This window comes from Necator americanus, chromosome I (assembly GCF_031761385.1).
Source record: "Necator americanus strain Aroian chromosome I, whole genome shotgun sequence".
Taxonomy (NCBI): domain Eukaryota; kingdom Metazoa; phylum Nematoda; class Chromadorea; order Rhabditida; family Ancylostomatidae; genus Necator; species Necator americanus.
In genome coordinates this window covers 11049618-11076630 of record NC_087371.1, presented here as the reverse complement: position 1 = coordinate 11076630, position 27013 = coordinate 11049618, and the positions used below count along the sequence as shown (strand labels likewise).

Sequence of the window (27013 nt, the reverse complement as noted above, 5' to 3'; positions counted from 1 at the left end):
GCACTTTCACAGTTGTTGAGACGATGTCCTCTCGTCGACGGGCTCTAATCCCCTTCTTTTAATCGTCTGCATTCTGCCAAGTGCGCCGGTTCTGTCGCACAGTACAGTCAAAAAAAAAAACCGCAATTGTATGCAGGTAAAAAATACTACGAGAAATTCTGATTTTTGTCACTTTGATGTTGCTTTCGATTTCGGCATTTCCTTATTTTTGTGACCCTTCTTACAGACATTCAAAACTTTGCTGAAATAGTTTTCAACTTACTCACTGCTGTTCTGAAATAATGAAAGTCTCACAAATTTCTGAGCTATGTTAGTCATTACGATCACAACCAGCCTGCGGAAGATTTGTCATAGGAACACACAAATTTGTGCATATTCACATGTGTTAATCCGTCATGGATTTTATTTAAAGTACACGTAAGGAGCTTTGGTCGGCAAAGCCGACTAGTGGAAGCGAAGAAAACGTGTGGGCGCTATAAAATTGGTAATAGAGCTGCATTGAGTTTGCACACTTTCCGTATGAAAAAATATGGCGGTCCGCTCCAACGAGCTCGTTGATATGCGCCATCATTTTTGCGCAATTGCACGATAAATTTTCGACGTCGAACTCATATGTTGTTGATGACCTTTCCCTTCAATTCGACCTTGGGATTTTGCAGCTGCAGCTTCTTCGAGTAATTTTTCTGTTGTTCGTGGACACATTATTCTTCGGTAATCTCAGTATGCTCACGAACTTTGGTAGAAGAGCTATTTTGCTGTATGGATCACGTTTATTAGCATTAATTTGCATTGCAGGTCACGGCCATTTCCTGTCATTTTTCGCAGCGTCCTTGCTGTGCTTGTAAATTTTCTAGATGAAAGTTGTAGATCTCATAAGTACACATAAGACAAAGTTGATTCGGAAATTCTGACACCCGCACCCCATCTTAGAACCACAAATGAGTCTGCGCCCACATATTTAATCCGTGTAGGATCAGTATTCCCACACTGCTCTTACGTTTCTCTCTCCGTTATGATCAATTATCGGAAGCTTAAAGTTAGAAGTTAAATGGCAACAGAAATTTTCCGATATTCAATTAACCTTTCCGCTAACATTCTATGAGCTGATTCATGAACAACGCGGAATCAGGCATCACCGTTTTGGTTATTCACCCCTTTGTTTGTGTGTTTCCGCAAGTTACAATATGTGTCAATTCTTTTTTTTTGACTTTGATTAACTAGTACTAGTTAATATTTAATGAATTCTATTCGCAGTTATTGCGCTGTAAATATCAATTCTATGTGATCATTTTTAGTGTACATTACATTGTTGACTGATTTAATTGTCTTCTTTGTAACCTATTGGTTTAGCAAATATGTTTTAAAAGTCATTGTACTTTCACATTTTTCATTCGGATTGCTGCACATACTTAGTTTGAAAGTCTCCAAAATCATTGTAGTCCAAAAGTACCATAACATAATTTCTATTAGCTTTTTTTTGTGATCAAGCTTTGTGGAAAGATGAATACTGAGGGTTATTGAAGTCTTTGACTTGTACAATTCTGTTTCATTAGCTTTGTTATCCCTTTCTAAATTAAAAAGGGAAATAATCAAGAAGGAGACTTCTCTTTTCTGCGAGAAAACAACTTGAAAAAAGAGCTGCTTTCGTCAGATTTTGATTCGGCCATCTATATTCCCACGAGAAGTTCTATTGGAAAGAAGTGAATTAGCTGCTTTCGATTGTTTACCTGAACTTATCAATATCAGTGGGAGTTAGTATGCAGCAAAAACAAAGTCTAATGCTAGTTTTATATTTGATCTCTTCAGTGTTGTGTATTCATCCTGTATTTGAGTTTTAGGTTTTAGAGAAAATACGTTTCCTGTCATTTACGCCTCTTTTACATTGTAACGCATTTTATGGTCGACGTAGTTGCATGCAGAATGTTTCTAGCCAGTGGTCATAGTCTCCGATTTTTAAGTTGTTTCAGTGATTTTTAAAATTCTTGAGGTACATAGCGTGAAGGAATGTAGCCATCTGCTGTTGATTTTTTTTTTAGAAAATTGCTGTTTTAACTCTACGGTGAGAATTCTCATTTTAACGCTCAACATCGTGTTCGGCTTTTGACTAAGTGAACTTTTTTTGTCAGTGCATCGCATCAGAGGTAACAAATGTGTGTTACCTATCCATCACTTTTAGGACATTTATAAGCAAATTGCCTTCATAGGTGCTGCATACTTGCAGAAGATCAGCTTAGGCGACATTTTAGCAGTGGATTGCGTACCCGTTAATGTGTTATTAAGTAGATCTCCTGAAAGTATTAAAGGTCTGCAGCTGTAGAATGGTGCTATTTCCTATGTGTATTTCCATATTTCTTCTTCAGAGCTGGAGTAAAGCTTTCAATAGATTCTGAAGAAGGAGTCTAGACTGCAGCCACACTTTGTACGCAAAAACTTGTGGGTACTAGGTTAGGAATTAGGTCCTCTTTTCCGATGTGTCTTATTAGCCCTCATGGATTTCGATTTTCAGTAATTTTTCGAGTCCTTGTCAGAAGCTGTGTAACATACAGGTCATTGTTGATTACCTTATTTCTTCCATGCAATAACGGTGGTCGTTATTCTGGTACTTGAGCATTTCTTTCGAATGCAGTGGAATGCTTTCTTACTGCATATCTCCCTGTAATCAACGTGTTTGCACGGGATAAAAAGTAACACCACGCGAAATTGCACCATCTAGAGATGCTTGAGTGAGTCCATACGCTCACTTGCTTTTTTAAACTGCAAAATTGCTGACATGTGTCAATATGCGGCAGTCTCAGCAATGCAATCACTTTATCGCAATAGAACAAGTACGTAATGTCTCTAAAGAATTCATGACGGCGAAATTCTGACCGATTATAATCCTTTCGCATTTGTGCACTGCAATCGAACTTGCATATCGGAGGCAGATTAATAACATGTAGTGATCATGAACTTTTTTCCTCGCGAGCGGCTCTCTATGTCATAAATTCGTTTATTGCGTACTGGTAGTGAATTTGGTCGTAAATTTGCGTAGATACTGCGGGACAGGACGGAATGGATTCGCGAAAATGTCAATGTTATTGAGACTTCGCAAAAGTACAAACAATAATCATTATGGATTAGTCGTTCCTATTTCTCATGATTTTATTATATTATTTAAATTTTTGGTTAATCGCCGCTTTTCATTATCGTAAGGTTAAGCTGTAGCCAAATACACAACATACTTCAGTAACCTTTGATAATTTTTGTACCTTTGATTATTGGTGGTTCGTATACAACTTTTGTCTGTTCTTCTTCCATTCGATTTTTGCTATCTTTTTAGATGATCATGCAGCTCTGAAATTAAGAGTAACTAGTCTTGTTTTCTGCCGTTTTCAACAAGCTTTTTAACCGTTTCTTGCATTTGTTTGGTCGACATCTGTAATATGATGATTTCGCTCGCGAAAACACCAGTTTTCAAGAGAAGATCCCATCTTGCTGCTTTTTGCAACTGGAAAAATACTGCAGATATCAATGCAGATGTTGAAGAGAAGGAAGCGTGTGAGCAATTCGGCTCAGTGGTGTAAGAATTTAAGAGATTCCCACAGAACTGATCGTAGCAAAAGGAGTGGTGGGTGATTTCGCTTGGATTCATATGTATTTGGTTGTCAAATAGTTTTCTGAAAAGACTCATCATCCCAATTAGGTTCATTGTTTGCATGATACAGATATATCTAAGCTTATGAAGCTTATGGTGACGGTTGATCAATCAGCCAACAGGTAACAATAGGCGTAGTAGAATAATAGTAGTTAACTTTAACTCACAGTATAGTATATGTTTTTGAGTGTCTTTGTGTATTGTCTTAGTGTTTACATGGTGAGCATAGGTGCGATAGGGAGAAGCCGGACCCTCCTCAGGTAAAGAGGGTTTAGTTCATAGGATGCAGCTCAAGTGAAGGGGATCCTTCCTCAACCGTTCAAAAGTGAAGGGAGTCAGAGCACCGGCTCCGACTATCGCATCTATGATGGTGAGGCATCTTCCAGAATATCATTTCTAGGCTTTGGAGTTATAAGCTCATAAGTTATAAGCTTTTCATCTTTTTTTATTTTTCTCCTGAACAGGTGTAGTCAAAGGTTGATGTTATTGTTTTACTCTTTTATTGTATATCTGATCACCTGTCAAATACACCTATCATTTTGAATCGAGGTGAAAGTCCACATCTACAATGCAATACTGTTTTTTTTTTGACTGACTTGTGATTGTTACGCTCTATTTGGCTTTTTTGTTGTTTTCAGGGAACACCAAACTTGTTTGATTATTTATCGAGTCATGTACGGCAGTGGTACATCGAAATAGAAACTGATACGTTTCCACTGGCAAAAAAGGACCACCACGCTTGCTTTCTTCTTAGAGTAGACAGAACCATTCCGACATATCTTATCTCACCATAAATCATCAAGTCGTTCTTCTCTTACGAAAAATGAAAAGTTCTTATATCTGCTCTCCAAATCCAGAACGCAAGACTTCTGCGAACATTTGGAAGGTTAATTTAAATTCTTTTAAATGGACTGGGGTTCTCAAGCAAGAGAGTTCACTTATTTTCCCCAATGTTTGTCGTTTCTCACGTCCTGTCTAAACATATGGTCAAATGTAGAAGAGTAGCTAAGGGCAAAGGAAGTGAATATATTACTTCTCGTCATTAAAAAAAAATAACAGGCAATAGTATATTTTTTGTTTTCACCGAAGGAGCTACACGATATCAGAGTTTGATCGGGAGAAGAGACAACTAATTGTGTAGTTGCCTGGAAACAAATAAATTAGGGATATAAAATTCAAGAAGATCTAATTATGTAAATGAAGTATGAAATTATAAAAAAGAAGTATGTGAGGATCGTAAGATAGATGTTAAGACAAAGTTTACGAAAGTTTACTGTGCAGTTTAATAAGGAATGTTTTTGCTTTTCTTTGTTTTGTTTTTTGCCAGCACGTAATCTCGTTTCAGTTTACGGAATTGCTGCTTTGAACTGCTGCTATACGATCATCAAGTATACTTCATCGTTTAAGCACTGAGATATCTCTTTTTTTTTCTCAATTTCCTATTGTCGATCATCACTGTTAATGGATTTTCTTACTCCTTTTCATCACATGTTCAGGGTAGTCGAAAATGACAGTCTGACAGTCCTCCAGAAAACTATTGTGAAACTTGAATCAAAAGAAACACTCAATATTCACAATTTTCAAGTGTTGTGACGGCGATTTTCTTACGACTTTTTTGTGGTGGGTCATAAACTAGAAATAGGCCATGTAAGGAGGCCTGGTTGTTGCATAATAGCGCATCGTTCATAGCACAAAACAAATAGTCTCTAGAGAGACATTATAAATGAAAAAGCAGAGTTCTTTTGTTTTGTGAATGCCGGCTTCAGCAAAATATCGCTGCATCCTTTTTTGGGAAGAATTTTGAATTCGAAATCGTGCAAGAGGACTTTACTTTCGTCGGCTTTACATTTTGATTTCATCATTGCTGACGTCGGAATTGGACTCAATGAATGTATGCTAATCATTTTTTGCATAATCTGCCGGCAAATGCCGCCCACATGAGCGATGTGAGAGGCTCGTCCGATTGCTCTTCACTATGAATTGCTCCGGTATGAATACCATCTCTGAGCAAATGCTATCGTTTCCTTTCTCCAATACCACTTCCATCTTTTGTGGCTCATCTTACAAACTCTCCAGAATTTCTTCTCCAGTGTCGTATATAATCCCTTTGTTCTTCTGACACAGGTAGGTCGCATTTTCCGCATACGGGTATGTCCACTTCGTTTCTTTCCTCTTGTTTCTTGCTAAAAGTACTTTAAAGGATTAGAGAGGGATGAAGCAAAGTACGTGAGAGTTTCTCTTTTATCGATTTTGCACTGAGCTCTTCGAAATTACTTAACTGTTTTTGCAACAGTCTTTTTGTGTAAATAACTTAATGAGGAATGCTGAACGACGAAATTTGCCTGTTTTTGTGAGAAGTTTTCGCACTGTCGTAGAAATGTCCTTAATCTTGAAATGGCTAGATGTAGTACGATCAAAATGACATGAAGCACGTCTCGTTGCGATGGAGCGTGGAGATGAGGATCGAGGGAGGACACTTGCTAGCACCATTTTTACCTGTCGATTCCAACGCTATCGTCCCACCCCGATTCCAACTGCTTTCTCTACCGCGCCGCTTCGAGCGCAGCCGCTTACGCAACTACACCGTGACTGTATCATGTCGTTTTGGCCCTACCGTAGTGGTCAAAGAGGTGACCAAGTGTTGAACAGCTTCTTGCATTTTTTCAAAAATTCCTTCTTCAAAACTACATATCTTAGGAGTTCCGTTTTTTTCCGTGATTTCGCTTACAGTCTTCTTTTATAAGTTCATGTCTGTGTTATCATAGCTGTTGTTATCTTTTTCCACATGGCAGTTATTGTGAGAATTGCGTATACACGAGAGGATCGCGAAAAATCCTGTTTTTTTGCCACTGATTGCGTTCTTTCAAACCTGCAGTTCTGCAGGAAATTCTACTTAATCCTCTTGCGATTTGTTTCTTCCCATTGTGTCTCGTTCTCGTTTCGAAAGTTTCTTAGAATAAGGTGCTTATCGCCCAGTGTTAAGGAAATAAAATCGCATGTAAACCTAAGAATTTCTGTCTATACGTTTGGTAGGCAGATGCAGGAAATTGTGATTCCGGGTTGTGTTTCACTAATGATTTCTAAGATCTCCGTATCTCATCATGATACTTCTTTTTTCAACAATTCAAAAGGGCTGAATAGTGGTTAATTTTGCAAAAATAAGCGAAGGTTTTGATGGGATATTTTCTGTGAATTGTTAACTTGCGACTGGAGTTGAACTTTCTCAACGAGAGATTCGAGAACTTTCCGTGGCGGAATTCTAGTCCTTAAGTGATTTTTTTTAGAGATTCCCCATTTCGCAATGATTTGTGTTCCACATCAGTCTCCTGTTTTGTTCTCGATACTCCACGTTTTAGTTTCGTTTCAGTACAAGAACTTATTTTCTATTTACTATAATTAGTTCTTATCGCTAAAATCTTTTGTTTTTCTACTGTTTCGTGCTCTGTCGATTTCCACTTCGACTTGTTTGCGTTGGCGTTAGTTCATATGTTCATGTTGCATTTTCGTTGAGGGCACTTAAATTGTTTCTCAACCAATAACAATTCTAAATCTTCCTAATGTCTCTTTGATGTGAATGCAGAATGTTTCCAGACTGCTATTTTGTGTGTCGATAACCATACATTTTCAGTTTGAGTTCGGGGCGAACTCTACAGCTATAGATTATTTTCTTGGAATAATGTAGTTGCCTTTGATAGTTTGCGTCCGTCAAGGTGGAGTTTTTTTTTATGGTTGTCATTTCGGTATGAAAGCCGAACCATCTATTTGCCTATGATGTGTGACGCACGCAACACTATCGCGTTGAGTTGTGCGAACCGCTTATGGGGATTAGCCTCGCTAGTCGGCCTACTTATGGGTAAGAAGATCAGATTAACTTCGCACTGGTGACATATGTACGATATACAGCGATATGGATGCATTACAGTGACTGTAGGGTATCGAGCTGGAACAGGAACACTTGTGGTTTCACTCCTTTTCCAGTGCGCTGCTACAATTCTTGGTGTACTGATACTTGTGTGAAGGTGTCAGTTTCCTGGAGGATGGAGAATATTCTGCGTAGGAAGTTGGTCATAGACATAGATTTAGCTAACGGTGTTAGAGATTCGTTGGTTTTCTCACCAAGATTTCTCACATCCTCCGTATTCTGTCTCACATCCGTTCTTTTTCTTGCTTTCAAAGAAGAAGTTTTAATGATTTTGAGGGAATTTTAAGATTTCTGGAGATTATTTCCATCAATCAACCTCGACTTTTTTGAACTTTGAGCCGTAGTAGAGCACACTATTTCATTTTACTTCATATATTGCTGTTGAAGTTACTCAAGATTTGTCGAAAAGCAAGGGAAGCATTTTATCGTATGTTTGCTTTAACATTTTACCGTATGTTTGTATGACTGATTGCAGAAAATGAGACATAAAGTTGTGCAAATTCTTAGCAGGTTCACTAGGTCTTACAACAATTGCTCGGAAGATGGAGGTGATGTGATGTTGTTTCCTTTTGTTATATGTACTTTTTTTAAGATTTGTGTTTCGAATTCCAGTCTCGATGTACTGGAACATTTTTGCATCTACAAAGTTCGCTCAGAAAAATTGGCTGTTGTTTATTTTTCAAGTTTCTTCTGTCGTAGAAGACTTGCAGCTTACATAGTTTCTTTTGAATTTTGAAAAATTATTCTCTCTTTTCACGTCATCACTTCCTTACCACCTCAATAACAACGGCTGTTTCCACAGTTGCTTCACTGGCACTTACAGGCGTTTTTAATGGATGTTTTCTGTGTTCCTAAGGAACACAGAGTAGCTTTGCTATTGATGCAGCTAATGTGAAAATGGAAACACAAATTTGCGCTCTCTCATTAACACATCATTCCAACGGTGTTCTGCGTGTTGATAACGGAAAACGACTACTTCCCGGTACACATCGAATCCATATTGTTATTTATTCAAGATAATGCCCAGTAAAATTATTCTCTATCTAATCGAATCAACCCGAACTGAATCTCTTTTTATGTCCTCTTTTATTCCTTTTAAGAATCCTCTGTCACTTTTGACATATCCAAATAACTCGAAACTTTGATCTCTACAGGTAACTAAATCGATTTTTGCGTTAGATCAAAGTGTTGCAGTTCTGCTGTGATACAAATCTCATCTAGGGTTTTTTTCTCTGCATTTGTGTCGAGATTGTGCATTTTCTTCACATTCCTGTTTATTGTCGTATTTTCGTGGAAAAATGAGCGCTTCAGCAGGTTCTTCAGCCCATAGTTACACTCGCGAAGCAAAGGCGTTTTTTTGCAGAGGCTAGAATGAGGCGTTAGAGCGGACGTTTTTAGTGGCGTTTCGTAATTTTCGGGAAGAGAGGTGAGTACTAGGAAACGGCTCGTTAACTAGATGAGATGGTGTGTTTTCGTGCCTGCTTTTTAGCGGTTTAAATGGCGTTCAGCGCTGCATACGAGATCCGTACGAATTTTAGTGCTTTCAGAAAGATTTAGAGAGTTGTGTAGCTGTAATGGTACTGAGCCTGTCCTCCTGAATTCTTTCTTTTGACTAAAATTTTCGTAAGGAAAACGTTCGGCCTCTAACTGTCGTTTCAGAGTTTTTTTTTTTTCGAATAATCTATAATCATTTTTCTTTTTCGTTTTTCTGTTTTGGTAAATATAGGATTCTTTTCCGTCAGTTCTCCTAATTTATGTTTCTTCTACTCTCGTTCTTTTTTTCGACTCAGCAGAAGTTCTTTAGAAAGTGAAAAAGTCTCCACAATTACATTTGCAGGCTGAAACGTCTCTTCAAGTAATTCTCTGCCTCTAATTAACTGCTTGTAATTACATCTTTGTGCCAGCTGTTCTCGATTTTTGCAGACCGAAAAAAATGATGTCAAGGTCGTCTCGCCGTAATAATCGTTGTTTTAAGCCATCAATAAGCACTCTTCAAATCAGATTAATGTTTTTTGCACAATATGTACGCCTAAACTTTCGTTTCTTTCGATTCCGACTTGTCGAAGCGCGCAAGGTTATTTAACTGTTTTATGTTACGAACATGCCTCATTGTGGCTGTTTGATGTCGAAGAAGAATTTATGGTTATTGAGAGGCTGCAGGAATGGGTGGGCGTTGCAAACTTCGCAGCATTCGTCATGTTTTAATGTATTTTTCCGCAGACGTGCACTGCTATGACTATTAACTGCTCACTGAGTGAATGACTGGAAATGTACGCTCACGTATTTACATTGAATTTCGCCTAGTTCCGAATTCCTTGTATTTGCCGGTTACATGTGCTGCTGTTTCAGTTATGCAGTTCTAGAATTACAACATACAAACACTCGATTTTTTTATTTTTCTACCCATCCTATGAAATTCAAGGTGTTTACGAGAGTTGCTCATTGAGAAACTGTAGATCAGTTGTGAAAGCATTTTCATTTATATACAAGGAAAGTTACATTGCGGGACTCTGAATGTTCTTAGTTTTTCGGATCACTTGCCTACTTACCAGTGTCTTGTGTCAGTTGTTAATTAAGTAAATCCATTTGCAAACGAACTATTCTGATGTTCCACTGGCTTTGTTCGTTTTCCATCTTTTTTCGTCGAAATGGACCACCTCAGCTTCGGCTTCGACTGCAAATTTCTTTGTCGCACTTTGTAACTACGTTATTTCCGAAAGTTCATCGTTCGTTCCACTTTTCTTTTTTTTTTCTGTGATCTAAATTCATTTGTTCAAAGTAGTGCACTTTTTATGAACTATTTTAAGCGAAGGTTCGTACTTGATTGTGTGATATTTGATATTTTAATTCTCTTTGAACAGCTACACTACCCCTACACTTCTAAGAGAAAACTATTATTATTTGTGTGGAATTGATTGGTGGTGTAGGTGCAACGCTGAGACCACGCCCGCACGTTTTATGCGAATCCTCGGTCGTCATTTATGACGCGTGGGAAGGCGGACATGTGGTATTGTGCAGGTACTAATTGAGGTTGCTGGGGTCAAAAGGCACTTAAGGACGCCCCATGGCGACATAGTCATTTCCTTGTAGGTATCTCGCCATAATGGGTGTTGTCGGGCAGCCTTGAGTACTATCAGCGTAGAGATAGCGGCGTTCGCATTGTCGACTCCTCTAATCGACGCGATAGCTGATCTGGTCTATTTTCTGAACGAAAACAATATTGTTAATGGGTGTATGTGGTCATGGCCGTTTTTCTCATTCTAAATCTCCGCATCGTTAACTCGAATGACATTTCGAACAGCGAGTCATGTGCATGTTTCGTCGGCGTTTTTCGATGTGATTTCGAGCAACTTAACCTCACTTGCTGGACGTAGGATATTATTGTCTAGCACGAATTCGGGTTGTTCGTATGTTTCACACATGAGCTTTACCGACCAAATTTTTGGCTGAAGATCGAACAGAGGCTTTCAGCGCTAAAATCCCTAGTTTTCTAGTTTTTTTTTTCTTTAAAAGTATGAGTTTCCCTTTGCCCGAGCGGTTTTCCTTTGTGTTCTGCAGTATTGCAGCTTTTCAAATCGTCATCCTAATCCTGCAGTCTTATTCCGTTCTTCTTCGCTCATATTTATTTCAGACCTATTGTCTTATGACCGCATGTACTGTCCTTCTATTTCATACTATTTGAAATTTTGTTCTTCAAAAAAAAAAAATGCAAAGAATGTTTTGAACAAGCAACAAATTCCGATACACCGAATGCGAAAGCATTGCCTTTCGCTAACCCTTCTTTTAGCCATTTTCGCAATTGATAGAATAAGTTTCCACAGCTGTCTACGAATTGCTGCTTGTACAGTTGAATTTACCTGTGGCGGTAGTGTATGCTATCATGTAGAATCCTGTTGCTATCGTATCCCTTTCTTAAAAACAAATTTATGACAGCAACAATGCCCCTCCAGTGCAAATTCAATTTGCTGTTATAATTCGTTCGCTATTTGAAATTCTCCTTTCTGTGGATGTCACACAATTCTTTCCCATTATTTTATCATCACTAAATCCGCAAGATGCGCGTGCTTAATGACTGACAGAGTTATGATTTGTGCTTTGTCAAGTTCTCCCTATTTTGATCGCCTCATTGGTTGCCGTCAGCCCGATTTCCTAAGTTATACATTGGATGTGCGTCGAAATGTAATTGTGTTTACATCCTTGAAAACAACTGGTTGTTTGACCTCTAAGTTTATTTTCCTGTCTACTGCTCAACTAGAGGTCTTCCTCTGTTATCGACTTCTATCCAAATTATAGTTAATAATTCTGTCTGTGGTGAAAAAAAAAAAAACATAACGCAGTTCAGACTTTTATAATACTCTCAGAAAAAAATATAGAAACCTTATCCTCAACCGCATTAATCTTCTTTGTAGCTGTACCATATTTCTTTTTTTTCTTAAATCAGACCATTATTTCATTTCCACTTTTTCTACTGCTCCTCGAATTCGCTTTGCTTATAGGGTTTTGAATCGGTAAGTGATTCGATTGCGACTGCATGGCCAATGGTTCGGAACCACCGCTGGAATTAAACGAACCTTTCATTCCTCGAGAGCCGATAAACTGTTGTCAGATTTGTGGAAGGGAATGAAACATTGCCTTGATACATCGACAACCCCCTTGCCCAGGTCATTTTACAGGCTGCATAAGCGTTAATTAACCTCAAATGATTTTAAGTTGAAGTCGAGCGCGTAGGCGCATCCGAAAGGGATTGATCGACATCGTGCACTGTATCCTTTATCTTTTTATGTGAGAAGAAAAATGGGAGAATTGTCCAGAAAGGAAACCGCAGCTCTCAGTTGTAGCTGCGAAATTCGGGTCTCCCTTTTCTTCCCCTCATATTAATATTGAAACCAAAAAGCATTTGTAGGTTGATTACTGCTCCGGATGTAATTAACCGTTACCTATTATTATAATGGAAAGCCGAACTGTCTAATCTCCTCCGTACAAATCCGCTTAATGTTCCCTGTTTAGCATTTCGGTAGTTTTCTGTTTTGGTAACAACCAACAGCCACCCACTATTTGCTGAGAAGATCGCATGTGTAGGGAAAGGCTGTAAGGAGCAACTCTTGATCTACCTACTTAGGGTGCCTTACCGTAATAATCTCATCATCTTTGATTAAGATCAAACCCTGTATTTTATGTATTTTTCTGTTTCGCCCAGCTGTTTTTAGGAATACGCTTCAACAGGGAAACTTGCCATAGCAAAGCACCAGCGATCCTGGTTGTTTATGGTGAAATGCATAGTGACTGACACGAAGAATATGCTAGAGGAAGAGACAACGAAAAAAGGCCTTCTAGAAATCGATAGATAGAAAAACAAAAGTGAATTTAGACGGGATAAACGCTGGATTATTTGCACCGAAGCTCTTTTTAGGTGCTTTAATACAAGGAAAGCGCCGAAACGTCATAAATTTGGCAAAGCTTCCACTTATAAACTTCGAAAGGACACTGAAATGTCAACAAACATATGTGCTTTTATGACTAGCTAAAAAAGGAAAAAAGGAAAGGAGATAAATTCTAGCGGTTGAAAGTAGATGTTTAGAAAAGGTTTAAAAGCGTATGTGAAATAAGAGGATCAAGACTGAGTTACCTAAAGCTCTCTATTCAGTTCGCAAAACTTATTGGAACTGTTTTCGACTTGCTTTTGGAGAGACGAGCGGCGCATATCGGATAGTTATTTCTATGTCATCGTCTCTGGTACTTTGTTATAGTAGGGAATATTATCCCTTTTCTTTTCACCAGAGCTGTCCGTGTTACCAACCTTCTCAATTTCTTTAACAAGCCTTTGGACTGTCGACCAAGTAGCCTGAATGATGTTTCTATTTCCTGAATACTCAGTTTGGGATTAGCTTCCACTAGTGATTTTAAAACGTCATTATCCAACTCCACAGGGTGTTCGCTTCGTTCGTTATCAGACAAGTCAAAATCACAGCTCGAAAATTTTCTAAAAGTGTTGAGACTTATTGACTTTCAATACGTCTCCGTGCACATATATACAAATTTTCTTTGTTGCAACCGTCGCATTAACACTCGATCGAAAATCAAACAGCATGCAATGACGGAAATGTTCTTCAGTTGGTTGATTGTCCACCATTTTACAACGATGTAATAGAAACGTTTGAATTTAATTGTCACAAAAGTTAAGGTTGTAATGTTGTCATACAAAACACGTCCTTATGCATTCACGTTCTGAACTAGATTGAAGCAAAATTTATTCTACAAAAATAATAATTACTCATGGATACCCCTAACTCAATGACCTTATTAATTGAAAATTGTTAAGCGATTTTTGTGGTTTCTAATTTGAGATTAATAACTGCGCACGAAACATGGAGCAAAACATGTTTGTGGATTTGAATCTGTAGCGGGAAATACCACTTCATGCTTAAAAGCATTTCGGCTGGATTCTATCACTTTCGTAAACTCCTTTACTAAGACCATTTGTTTTCTACTTGCATACTTGAGTTACATGAGTGTCACATTATTTGATGCCACTGAAGGTCACCAACTGCTTCAAGGACCACAATTTCTTGACTTTTCGATGAAAAAAAAAAAAGACCTTTTTTTTTTTTTTTTTTTTTTTTTTAATTGAGTTCATTGAGTAAGAGAGGTTCCATGGAAGATTTTGTTCCAATTTTGCTATGCTTTCTGCAAGAATTGTTAGCAGTTGTACTATGTGCTAAAGTTTTCTTGCATCGATTGTTGGTAACGAGTATTCCTATGCGTTGAATTCCGAATGAGGAGGATACCTTGAATAGTTGTCCATAAGGCGCCGAAACTTGGATACATCTGTGCCGCACAGGGGCTAATCACCTTAAAAGGCATCACCCCACGAATCTGAGGTGGTGCAGATTTCAGGTGGAGTATTCGTATACGGGATGGGAGACTATGGAGAGGGGGGTGATTCCGTTCATTTCTTCCTAATAGTCGTAAAAAACGGCCCGGAAGATGCGGCGCCGCACAAGACTGGCGCGCTCCACTCGAACTCCCTTTAGGAAATAGTGCTCCAATACGCCTGAAACCGTATCTTCCGGGCCGTTTTTTACGGCAATTAGGAAGAAATGGACGGAATCACCCCCCTCTCCATAGTCTCCCATCCCGTATACGAATACTCCACCTAAAATCCGTACCACATCAGATTCGTGGAGTGATGTCTTTAAATGTGTGTTCATCGTTTTAACAGGAGGCCATCCGTCGATCACCCCAAACTGCGCAGGTGATGGTCGTTATTTGGCGTCTATAAGGGACGCCTTGCGAATGTCGCCGAACTGATACAAGGACCCTATTCCACGCCTGACTGAATTTCACACTTCCGTGAACCCCGCGGCAGCGTGGAGCCTATCTGGCCGTCCGGCCGGACACCCCGCCACCCAGCGGGGTCGTCGGCTGTCTCACTGGCTGACTGCCCTCCTCGTGGCGAAATCAATTCGTGGCGGTCGCTTCGTTACGTCGAATCTTCACCTCATTGGTGTTTTTGTCGAGGACGGACACGGCAAATTGCTTGATTTATTTGCTCACATGGCATGTTGTCAGTCTTCCTCCACGCACATACACGGAAATTCGTCCGTCCTCGGCGTTCGTTTCGTTCATTCGAAACGGATATGTCCTTTTGCAGAAGATTTTTTCTCTGAACGGGTCCTGCGGTGTTCTTCTACTTTACAATAGCAGAATTTCGCCTTTTACGGAAACCTTGGGACTTTTCGCGATTTCTTTACGCTTCTTCACTTGAATCCCTCAACTCTCCGGCATTTAGCTGAAACAAAACTGTATTCATCTTATCTTTGAGTTATAAACAAAAAAAAAGTCGACGAGTATGCTGAATATTTGAATTTTCCGGACATTTGAAAGTTCAGTGCAGTAATTTTTGAATATTTCATGCACTTGCGCATAATTGTATGGCTATCCTCGATGCGGAGAATTATAGTATGCTGTATAGATAAAATATGCATGAATGCCTTGTTTATGCTTGATGGATTTGAAATTTTCTATGAAACTTCTATATCACCGTTTAATGAAGTTAGTGCAGCACACTTAATGCATCATCCCTTGCCTACTACTTGACGCTTGCTCAGCAATTTTTTGGACGAAATGTACTTTTATTGTTTTCATGTCATTTCCCACTACGCAGCGATTGAAGTTTTTTATAGCTCGCATTTCAAACAATACCTGCACTAGCTGGCAGCAATTCTGTTCAAATAGAATGCCAGGATACATGTGTTATTGTATCTACGTATGTTTATCTACATACTGTTTTAATGTACAAAACTCGATTATTGGCGGTACATATTCATTCGTAACGAAAAGAGAATTTTTGTACAGCTGTGATTTGAGCAAATTCGAACGTTCATGGCACAAGAAGTGACTTTTTTGAGTACTCAAATTTGGAAGTGTTCCGAGTGCATGCTTCAGCAGACTTCATTGAGCAGCGCAAAATGCCAAATGGAATGAAATTTGCTCTTTCGCATGACGCGGGATAATTTGAGGACGATCGTCTTAGTCGTGATCGCGTGGGCAGCATGGATTTCCAGATAGTTTGTGGGCGTCGGATTTTGCTATTGATTCGATTTATGTGACTTTTCAGCTATTGATTAGTTCAATCTGTATTCGTTCCTTTCCAGTGATATACATTATTTCTGTCCATTTTGTTAATTCATTGATAAAAATGAAAATGTGCTAACGTTGAAGTTGAGTTGAAGTTTGGAGAAAGTTTGCAACCAGCCATGCTTCTTGCAAAGGCACTCTTTGATTCGACTGACAATTTATTCTCTAGCTTTGCCTGCTTAATATTCTTAATGCACATATCTCATTCTTAGCGATTTTCTCCTCATAGTCCGTCTTAATCGACTTGCTATGTGCGTCAAGGCGTCGCGAATCGCTTTTTTCAGCACGACGTAATACCACTATTTGGAAAAGGTGGCTTCTAGTGGAGTCAAAATAGGATTAAGTCAGTTTTTCCAGTATTCTGAAAAATTCCGGTTAATTACTGTCATTCTCACGTTTATAAGCCGAAGTGCCCTTCTGTGCAAGTTTTCTTTTCCCAAAGGGTGGTTTCGCTCTATTTCTTTTTTTAAGCTGCAGCGTTTGCCTCATTTGCCCTCAGCGTTTCCTGTCTTCTGAGAGAAAAAAGCGAGGTGCTGGACTGGTGGAGGCTAATCAACGTTCAACTTTTTTTCCTTCTTTTCAAATTGACTTGTTTCCTGTGTGCTTCCAGTTTCAATTTGTTTTTGATTTTGATTTTGCCTCAGATCTTGTGTTTATGCCTCCTCTATTCTATGCCAGAGTAGCAGAATTTCCCACTTTTTCTGTTATTTTTTGTCTTTTTATTAATTATAAAATGTATAATATGTGTGCTATTTATATTACTAAAAGTTCTGGAGATTCTGGAAAAGAATCCTGGAAAGAAATCTTGTAGAGATGAGTTGGTAAGAACAAAAACCGTTGTGCTATACTTCTAAGGTTATCTATTGCGTTCATCACCATTTAGATACTGATCAAGGTTTCTGTTTGAAAAACAAAATTATAAGGATTGGATCCATTTCCATTGTGAGCAAGCATGCGGAATTCTGTTCTTATTTTCGAGTTTCCTGTCTTTTTCAAATGCAACTAATAGTAACTGATATCGATGAGATAACTTGCGCTTTTTCGAGCGAAAGATATTATCATCGTAATTCGGTTCATTTGTTTAATTGCAATTGTATTCCTGACAGTTGTTTCCGGAATATTCATTTCCGACATGCATTTCCGAAGTACTGGAATATGTCCAACATATTCTTGCGCGGGTTAAAACCTTTGCTGTGAAACTGCTTTTGTGATAATGCTCTTTTGTGAAGTCTTTTTATCCTTTGTCGTTGTATTTTCTTATTCCAAAAACTTTTGTTTCTAATTGGTAATACTGCTTTTGAGAAAAATTACTTGTTTTTTACGCTAACATATATTTATTATGGTTCTTAGTGGAACCACTGCATTTAAATACTGGTAAAATTTATTATATCTTTTCCGAAAAATCTTTGAGGTAAATCGTTCTAACAAGAGTGCATTTATAAGAAATCTGATTGAATTTCTTTGAAGACATAAAATAGGAAGCAATTTTTTTTCCGAGTTTCTAAGATCACACTAAAACGAACGAACAAAACATAATGCATAAAATTTTACCATCTATTAACTTTTTAAATTCTTCACTTGTCTGTTAATCATCGTTTAGGTGAGAAAACGATGTTCACATGGTCACAGTTGATCGAGTAGACTCATATAGTGACTATAACCGTTCAAAATTAATACCGAAAGAAATTCATTAGCGAGCAAAGTGTTATCTTCGTGGTTATTAACGGCATTGAATGAATTCGTTTCATTCTTACCACAATATTTTACCTGCGCGCAATTTCTACTTTAACCATCCTTCCACGTTTCATCTTTTTCTGTTTCCTGTTTTTTTTTCTCTTCACTTTAACAGATATACCTCAGAATAAGGGAGAAAGACTTCAGCAGAGGTTCACTAATGGTAGTTTTTCTAACAGTCTTTCGACTTTGCACTCTTTGCTGTTTGAAGATTGTTGAAACCCATTGTTAGAATCGAAAAACGTCACAGATGTTGCAGCCTTTTGAACTAATGTCTTTTTATGCAACATTTTATTCAATTTTCACCGCAAACATTGAGTTTGAATAAATATTTGATCGGAAATAGGTGAGAACAAATGTAGATCTACATCCTTCTGGTGAGGTTTTCAATTGCATTTTTTCTTGTGTCTTGTGCCAAAGAAGTGGAATGATGGCGAATACAATCTATCAATTCTGATCTCCCTCCTGCGAGATCGAGTCGGAATTGATAGCACTGATCGCACGTTGACGGTTGATGCCTGTTGTTTTGCGTCTTTTTTTTTTTTTGTTGACAAGTCGAACTGAGCTTGTTAAAGTCGGCTGGCAATGTTATTGCCGTTGTGATAGTCGGTGTTATGTAAAGTGAGGTTTGTACAGCAGATAGATTTAAAGGATAGGTGAAGAAAGTGGAAGGTGAAGGCAGAAAACCATTTGCTCAGATCATGTGAAAACGAAAGTAGCAGTTATTGGAGCAAAATTATGCAGTATACAGGTCATATAATGACTACTAAGTGCGAGAGAGGAGCGGAGTTTTGGCTTCCCTACACGTTGTTATTTCTACTGATACATTATATAAAACAACTTTTCTTTTAGATTTTCGATTGCTAGAAAGTAATTTCTTTTAGAAAATAATGGCTTTGTGCTTGCAGTTCCTCTTTTGAATAGGCTTGAATACCTGCCAGAGGTTGGCTGAAAGTTCAGTATGTTTTACGGAGAACGCTCAGTAGCAATTTCGAGAAACAATTCAGCAGTAAGCAGTCTCCTAACAGCGTACTTCGGAGTTCATTAACACTTTCCCAACACTTGTCGAATGTGGTCCTAAGACGATTTGTTCCCCATCGTCATCGTGGGCGACGTCCGGTTGGAACAGTGTGCAGAAGTAGGAGACATAATTGACGCGGCCGTTTCTTTACGACATCGATTATATGCTGCGATACCCAATAAGCGATCGTAATCGTATTCGCGCCTCGACGATTATTCCTATTTGTACCTGATTTCAAGTTACGATAGGAATTTTCGAATGGGGAGGAAGAGTGCTGCCGGTTCGCCGCCCAGCTACGCGTGCTCTCGCTCTCGCGACGAACCGGTTCCGATTCCTACTTTGTTCGAAAATGTTTTTTCTCTTCTTTTTAAAGCATGTCATCATCTAACAACGTTTATTCACACTTCTTTTCCTACGAAAGATCGAAATCGATCAATGCACTGATTGATTTGTGGAAGTTCCTCATTGAGAATACTCACTTCCCGTTTTTGCGCGTAAGTTAGGCGGTGTAATAGTGTGCATTTACACCTCTGCGTGATTGCCCGAGTTTGAAATTCGTGCGCGACGTATCGTTTTCGTTTTTTGCGCTTTATTCAACTGAGACCGAACGGTCGAGGGTTACTCCGAGAGTTGCTCCGGGTATATGTTGTGTTGCATCGAATAATATCTCATTTGTTGTTGTATTTTGTGGTTTTTAGATCCCATCTTTTGAAAATTCACCATCACCTGATTTGTACTTAATTGAGCGTTTAACTCTATCTTTCAACGTAAAAACTGTCGTTTCGGTTTTATAAAGAATACCTTTCAGCATTATTAACTTGATTTTGATTTGTTCTGTTCCTGTTAAATTATCTCAGGAACCTCTTGATAGAGGTTTTTGCTCCAGTTGTGTTAACAAGTGATGCCCAGCAGTCATTGGCCTATTTGGTCATGTCGTACCATATTTGTTTGTTCTTGTTGACATTGTTGTGCCTGTATCATTCTAATTATTCTTTCATTTCCTCGCCTTAATTTCTCGTTGTACACATTTGTTGAGATTCTCTTGTTTTCTTTTTTTTTGCGACTATCTGTAAAGTACTAACCTTCGATAGTAGCAAAAGTGTCGTCTAGTTGGATTTGTTAGTCAATTACGCGTCTCGGACGCATGTTCTCTTCGATCGCCCTATTTGGACAATTCTTTCGAATATCTTGAATGATGGCTAGTTCTTATTTCTTTTAGAACATCCAATGTCGTTCTCTTGTGGGGAACATTTGGAGGCAGTGCGAAAAGAGATGACGGTGTTGGCGAATCAATTGCAAATGAGCAAACAGGAGCTGGAAAAAGTGAAAATGGTGGGTTCCTTGTGATTTATGAACGTCTGTTTTTCATTGGTACATAGAGCACTTGACTTTTTGTTTCGTGAAGGATTTATTGACTAGATTGATAGCGTTATGTAAAAAATGTTGATTGGCCGATGGAGTCTGCAATTCTTCTTCATGGGCTGTATTGTGAATAATACGTTATGCATGTTGTATAGTGCTACAAATATCAAATTGTCAAATTGCGGCAAAGTCATCGCCGTTCTTGCTTTAGTTATCAAATGAATAATTGAGTGTGTTATTGATTTCCGATCATTTGCAGGAAACGACGAATTTCCAGCAGCAGTTAAGTGCTTTGAGCGAACAAGCCCTACAGAGTCAGGTAATTTTGACTTAGTGATATAAAATTAGTATTCTCTGGAGAATTTTTTCTTCCTAATTTGCTTATAGTTTCTTCCACCTTTTATTTACCTCGCGGTATTGTTCCCTTCATTTAATTGTTAGCACTGTAGTGTAGAATTCAAGAAAAATACCACAAAGGAAAACGAAGTGACTGCTAAACTCTTGACGAACTATTTTAAAACCTGCTATTACTCTGTAATTCTGAAAGGTGTATGAAAACTACCCTTAGTTTAAGGTTTCATCTTTGCAGTTCTTGCGCGACACTGGAATTGTAACTGAGAAACATCCAGGAAATTCGATCTTGCAAATGACGATGCTGTCACTTGCTTGACGATTGCTTGAATCGAGTCGGGTCTACTTCAATAAGAGCACTACATTAGTTGGTGTCAAAATCAGAGGGGCGATTTCTTTCCGTGGAACGTTGATATGTTCTTTATTTTAAAACTGTTGTTTGGTCAATATCAAAGTTCTCGTTTATATATTAATTTTTCGATGGCAAAGATAGATTTGCTCTTCTATTTTTTTTGTGCATAGTAAGAAATACGTACCTGCTTATTGTGAAGAGTTAATTTGCAATGTGAGTTAATTTGTTTCCAGATGGAGATGGTAAAGAACCAGGAGGCTACTAAACGATTACACCACATAATTTCGAGCTATATGCCGATGCTACCTCCAGAATATCAGGTAGCTGCTTATTAATCTGTGTTTACTAAAAATATGCGTTGGTTTTCAGTGAAATCTAATGAATATATTACACCTGCTGCACTTTGCTGGTTATTGCGTGTTTTACTCACATCTTTAGTCTAAAAATCCTGGAGATACTATTATTATCTGCTATATAACACATTTTTCAAAATAAACCTTTCACTTCGTCATGTTTAATGGTCTTATTCACATGAGTTGCTTAATATGCTTGGATTTCCAGGAGCCTTATTCTGAAACTGGTTTTCTAGATTTTCTTTTTTGTTCCCAAGTAGCTTTATTCTGTATGTTTTGTATTCTGTGTAAAAAATTTTAGTTGCTTCTAGCACTAAAATTTCAGGCGTTTGCACTTGGTGAGTTGGAGAAAATCCGTCGAGACGAAACTCAATCACAGCAAGCACAAGCAGCAATACTGATGGGTGGCATGCCTAACATGATGATGGCCAGGTAATTTCTTTCCCCAATTTTTTTTAATAATGAGTATTTGCCTTTCTGTATTTCGTTTTGTTGTTAATAGAGATGGAACAGGTAGTCCTTGAAATTTGCTTGATGATGACCTAGTACTCATGAGACAGTTTGTTAGTTTGAGTGGATTTTTTTTTTGTTAAGACTTATTGAAAACAGTATATTCTGGCGACTCAACTGTAACCGTGTTAGTTAATGTAATTATCGTGATCAAAGTCCATTGAGGATGAACTTTATTTTTTGAAGTGATTCACATACTTCTACGTTTATTATTCCTTTACTGCTGGTTAAGCAGAGCGAGCCATAACAATAAGCATCTTGTATTATGTCGTTTTCTTTCCTGTTCATGAAGCAAAACGAGATTTAATACAGTTCACTGCAGTGTTGTAATGAGATTTATGTGATGTGTAATGCGATTCTCCTGTCTTTGGTTTTTGTTCGATTGGAAGCACATCGGGTTTGGCCATATGTGATATCATCGAATACGAAGCAAGTTTTGTTTTTGGCAGAGGTGTCTATTTTCTTGCTGTTTCTTATGGAAATTTTCATTGTCCTTTCTATGGCGTGTCGTTACACTTAATAGATGATTTTCTTCTGAAAATCTAACCATTTTTTTTACAAAATGCAAAACAAGGCTAAGCTTACGGTATATCTATCTTTCTTTGCGATTCAGTCACCATTTTGCAAATAAGGATTGATATTTTTATTACTTGCAGTTTTTCACAAATATCTGTTACGCAAACATTTATACTCCTTCTTGGGTGGAATTAACATGTATAAAGTTAATATTCGCATAGCGTGATAACCAGCAAACAATTTCTATGCCGATTTTTCTTTAATGTTCAAAATTACTAATTACTTCAACGAAATTTCATAGTTAGATGTGTTGTTTTAAAGTTTCATCACCCCACGAATCTGGAGTGGTACGGGTTTGCGGTGGTTATGCATATACGGAGTCACAGATTATGGAGAGAAGGGTGATTCCGTCTATTTCTTCCTAATTACCGTAAAAAAGCGGCCCGAAAGATACGGCTTCGAGCGTTCCAGCGCTATTTTCTATAACAAGTTCGGTTGGAACGCGCCAACCTTGTGCACGCACCGCATCTTCCGGGCCGTTTTTTTACGGCATTTAGGACGAAATGGACGGAATTACCCTCCCCTCCATAATCTAGGGCCCGTATAGGAACTCTCCACCTGAAATCCGCGCTACCCCAGGATTCGTGGGGGTGATGGCTTTGAGATGCATCGAGTTATCATACTTCTTCCCTTGATGTATTATACTGCGTGCTTTTTCATTTGTTCCATTTTTTTAGCATATTTTATGGACTATCACATGGTTCAGAATCAATTGAATTTGTGCACAGCGTTAAATGTTGTTTGTTCGTTTCCATTCGATCTCGTATGACATCGTCTGTTCAATTTTGTCTGCGATTTCCACCTCGCATTGTTCAGGAAATGTCGGTATTGTCAAGAATTAGACTAAAAATTTGAATAAATAGGCTGCATGGGGCATATTTCTTATGCATACATATGCTATATGACGTGAAACTTCATTCCTTGCTCAGACAATAGAAATCGGTTGTGATATAATCTTTCGCTTTGTATCACTTTCTTTTTTTTTAAATTGAGATCAGGAAAGAATCGTAACAATATAAATTCTGGGCTTCATTGTTTCTTTTCCTGGACGTTCGCTTGCTATCATTGTTTTTGATTCTTTTCTGTGCAGCAAAGGAAACATTCGCGTCATGTTCGTGTATTTCTTCATATTGCTTCGCTAGGCCACCTAGTTAAATATCAGTTTTTTTTGTTACGCCCAAGATGGGCTATCTGCAACAGTAATGCACCCGGAAGAATCTTCTGAACAGAATTTTAAATTGTTCAAAATGAGGATTTGTAATACAGTGACCAGTTCTGGGTCGTGAATAAAATTACTGCTCCTATTTGTTGAATTCTGAGAAAGAAAGGAAATTTTATGTTTGAATGTTAAAGATAAGTGTTTGTGTAAACTCAACACGTCTCTTAAATTGTCAACTCGATACTTCCATGGTAAATAAAACGAGCAGATGTGTCCACATTTTCACCAATTTTTTTTTTCACCACGTCCTCAAGAGGCATCCAGTTTAGTGTGGTGGACGAGATTAGACCTTCTTCAGACCGGAATAAAGAAAGCTGCGCTGAGAAATTCGCACAGGCGAGACTAGGCGGGCCCAGAAAAAATTACATTTGATAAGTTTGAAGATATTTCTTATGCCAGGGTTGTAAATTAAAAATTAACCGCTGCTCTCCATCAAAACAAATACGTGCTTTTCTGAAATTACATAGTATCATTACTTGCTTCATTTTCTATAAATTTCACCTTAAGATCGCAAATTTTTTCATCCTTTCACAGTCTCTTTTTCAAATAGGAATCCCATGATGATGGCTGGAATGGGTATGGCTGGGCTACCAGGAGCAGCCACTGCCTCACCTCGAATGACGAAACCGAATGGTGTCCCGAACGGTGGCCAGAGTGGAATGCCGGCTAGCGTTGCGAACGGTATGGCGGCAGCAGCCGCTGCGGCTGGGATGGCTGGGATGCCGCCAGCAATGGCTGCTGCAATGCATATGCCTCCACAACAAGCGGCAATGTTACAAGGTATAGTTCTTTTTCTGGTTCCACGGGTTGATGATGTTTTGATTATCTAATAAATATGTTATCGCAGCACAAATGATGATGGCCGCTGGAATGGGAATGGGAATGCCTGGCATGCCAATGCCGGGCGGAATGGCCATTCCGCATGCAATGAACGGTATCATGCCGCAGATGTTACCACCGATGAGCGTCGCTGCATCGGGAGCTAGTTTTCCAGCGCTTACACCGCAGGTAGGGAAAAGTCCACATAGTTTCTGGCATTCTTTTCTTCATATGTTTATGCAAGAGATAGATATCATGTCATTTTGTTTACCCCTTCCTTCGCTATTCACTTTAACCAAGTGTTTAAAGCGAGTGTTTAAAGTTTTTTAAAGATGGGAGCAAACGTTCCCAAGAATTTCCTTTCACAAGTTGATATGCCATCGTATATGTATTACAGATACAGATCTGAGTCGCTTTTCACTTTTGACAATTCGAAATGGAGTAATCTCACTTTCCTTATTGCTTTTTTTCTTCTCAAATTTATACTTTTGAAATGTGATTTGTGTCATTCACAATAAGTAATGTTATAGAATACTTGCGAACAGTATAAGTATAACAATATAAGCGAATTAGGTCATGTCATTCAACACTAGAAATATTGCGTTAAAAGTTGGGCTTTAAATACATGCTTTTTCAGATGAATGTTTCGGTCTCGATCCCATCGCGGAATCCTTCAAATGGGGCGTTAAGTGCCACTCACGCATCAGCGACGAACTCACCGCGACCTGCGGATCCGTTGACGCCACAGACAAGTATTGCAGCACCTATCAGTGCTCCTGTTGCAAGTTTGAAAGACGACCGTCCAGCACCATCACCGGCAAAGGCTGCCGTAGATGAAAATGTGTCCGTAGTATCATAAGTGAATGAGTACCCAGGTGTCTCTTCCTTCTTGATTCAGTGGTTTTTATGGTGCTCATCGCCTTGCAGATTAATAGTTATCGTTATGTTTCGGTTTATCAGTTGAAGTATCAAAAGCCAACTAATTTGAAGTTAAGGTGAAACTGTACGATGTGGTCACAGAGCGCCACGAATAGGTGTATTGCCTTTTGTCCACACAAACTCATTTTTGGTTGGATTGCACATGCTCGCATTTAGCAAAATCCTATTGTTCTAACATTTAGATCTTTTACTCACTTCGCACGCTAAATTGAATATAATGGATTCTTGGCGATTGAAAGCGGTGTATCTAACAGTTATGGTGTGTAATATAGCGTTTTACTGGGGCACACAACGGTCTTGGTAATGAAAAACATCGCTGAAGATTTCTTGCTTTTGCCCTATACAACTGCTAACGGCGTCAAATACTACTAAACATGGAAAGCGAAAACCAAATTCAAGAAGTTTAGAAAAAAAATTGAAAAGCTACTTTCCGATTGATTTACGGAAAGTAGAAGTAGAGTGTTGTCACAAAGCGTAAGTGGGAGAATGCGCTTTGTTGCATTACTTTTATTTCAGGTTTTTTCTTGCATTTCCGTTTAATTAATTCTTGTTGTAATACGTATCCATGTCAGTATATTCCAGTTTTCTCAAGTGTTGCAGAGCTGAGCTCGTAAGCGTTAGCTTTTGACTGTAAACACAAATATAGTGGTGTTTTCAACAACACAAACGTTTCTTCCATTCGACAAACAACAAACATTTGACAAACAGTTTTCATGATGTTGGGACAAATGGGAGTGAAGTGTATTCTTTGATACGTAACTGGAAGTACACTCGCTGACAATCGCCAATACTAAAATAGGTTGTAGTTCATTCTCAGCAATACTTCTCTCAATTGCAATCAATTTGTTATGCTCTACGGTTTTCTTGTTTTTTTTTCTTCCTCCTTTTGGATAGTTAACATTGACATTATCTTCCCTCTTTGTTCGGTGGTTCTAGATGCGTATGTGCATTGTTTCCACACTTTTTTTCTTGACGAGTATTCGCTATGCTCAGCAATATCATTTGCGTGAATTATGTTATGTACACTAATTTACGTTTGTCTCAACCATGCGCGAAGAATAAGCACGTACCCAGTTATACCTCTTCTCACATCCTTTATTAAACCCTTGTTACTTCCTGTTTTCTTCTAAAAATGTGAAGATGTTACTTGGTATGGTCATTGATCACATGCTATTGACGTGAGGTCAGTGGACACACCTTCATCGTTAAAAATGTCGCGGTCTATGGTGTTTGTTCGTGATAGGAACATTTGAATATTATCAGCGAACACAAATTTCCATCTACGTGATTTGTTCCTTCTATTTGTTTTGTAAAATGCTGTAACGGGTGATTCCCGATCTTGTAGACCGTAAATAGTGCTGTGTGTCGCTAGCTTCATGCGATCTCGGGTTGTTCTCAGAGTTTTCAATGTTGTTGAGAATCAATAAATCGATAAAACATAGCAGAGTTATCTATTTTATTGGAAGACGCTTATTTATTCACAAATAAACAATGTATTTAACAATCAAAGTTAGAAGTGATTTTTAGATGTTTGAAAGATGAGGAATCTGCTACACCGGATAAATAACAATTAATTAAAAATGG

The 27013-nt window shown here is 38.4% G+C and overlaps 1 protein-coding gene across 2 annotated transcripts; it reads left to right on the top strand.

The window, feature by feature from the left end:
- Window positions 1-3516: 3516 nt before the first annotated feature.
- On the top strand, window positions 3517-25349 carry RB195_005134 (uncharacterized protein; the record flags this gene model as incomplete). Of its 2 annotated transcripts, XM_064177445.1 has the most annotated exons (8): window positions 3517-3607; window positions 20168-20280; window positions 20570-20629; window positions 21247-21333; window positions 21692-21798; window positions 24222-24451; window positions 24519-24679; window positions 25128-25349. In XM_064177445.1, 8 exons carry the CDS (start codon window positions 3517-3519, stop codon window positions 25347-25349), a joined length of 1071 nt encoding a protein of 356 aa, XP_064034570.1. The 2 variants fall into 2 exon arrangements, with proteins under 2 accessions (XP_064034570.1, XP_013305095.2); XM_013449641.2 differs by lacking the exon at window positions 3517-3607 and having other exon boundaries at window positions 20176-20280.
- Window positions 25350-27013: the final 1664 nt, after the last annotated feature.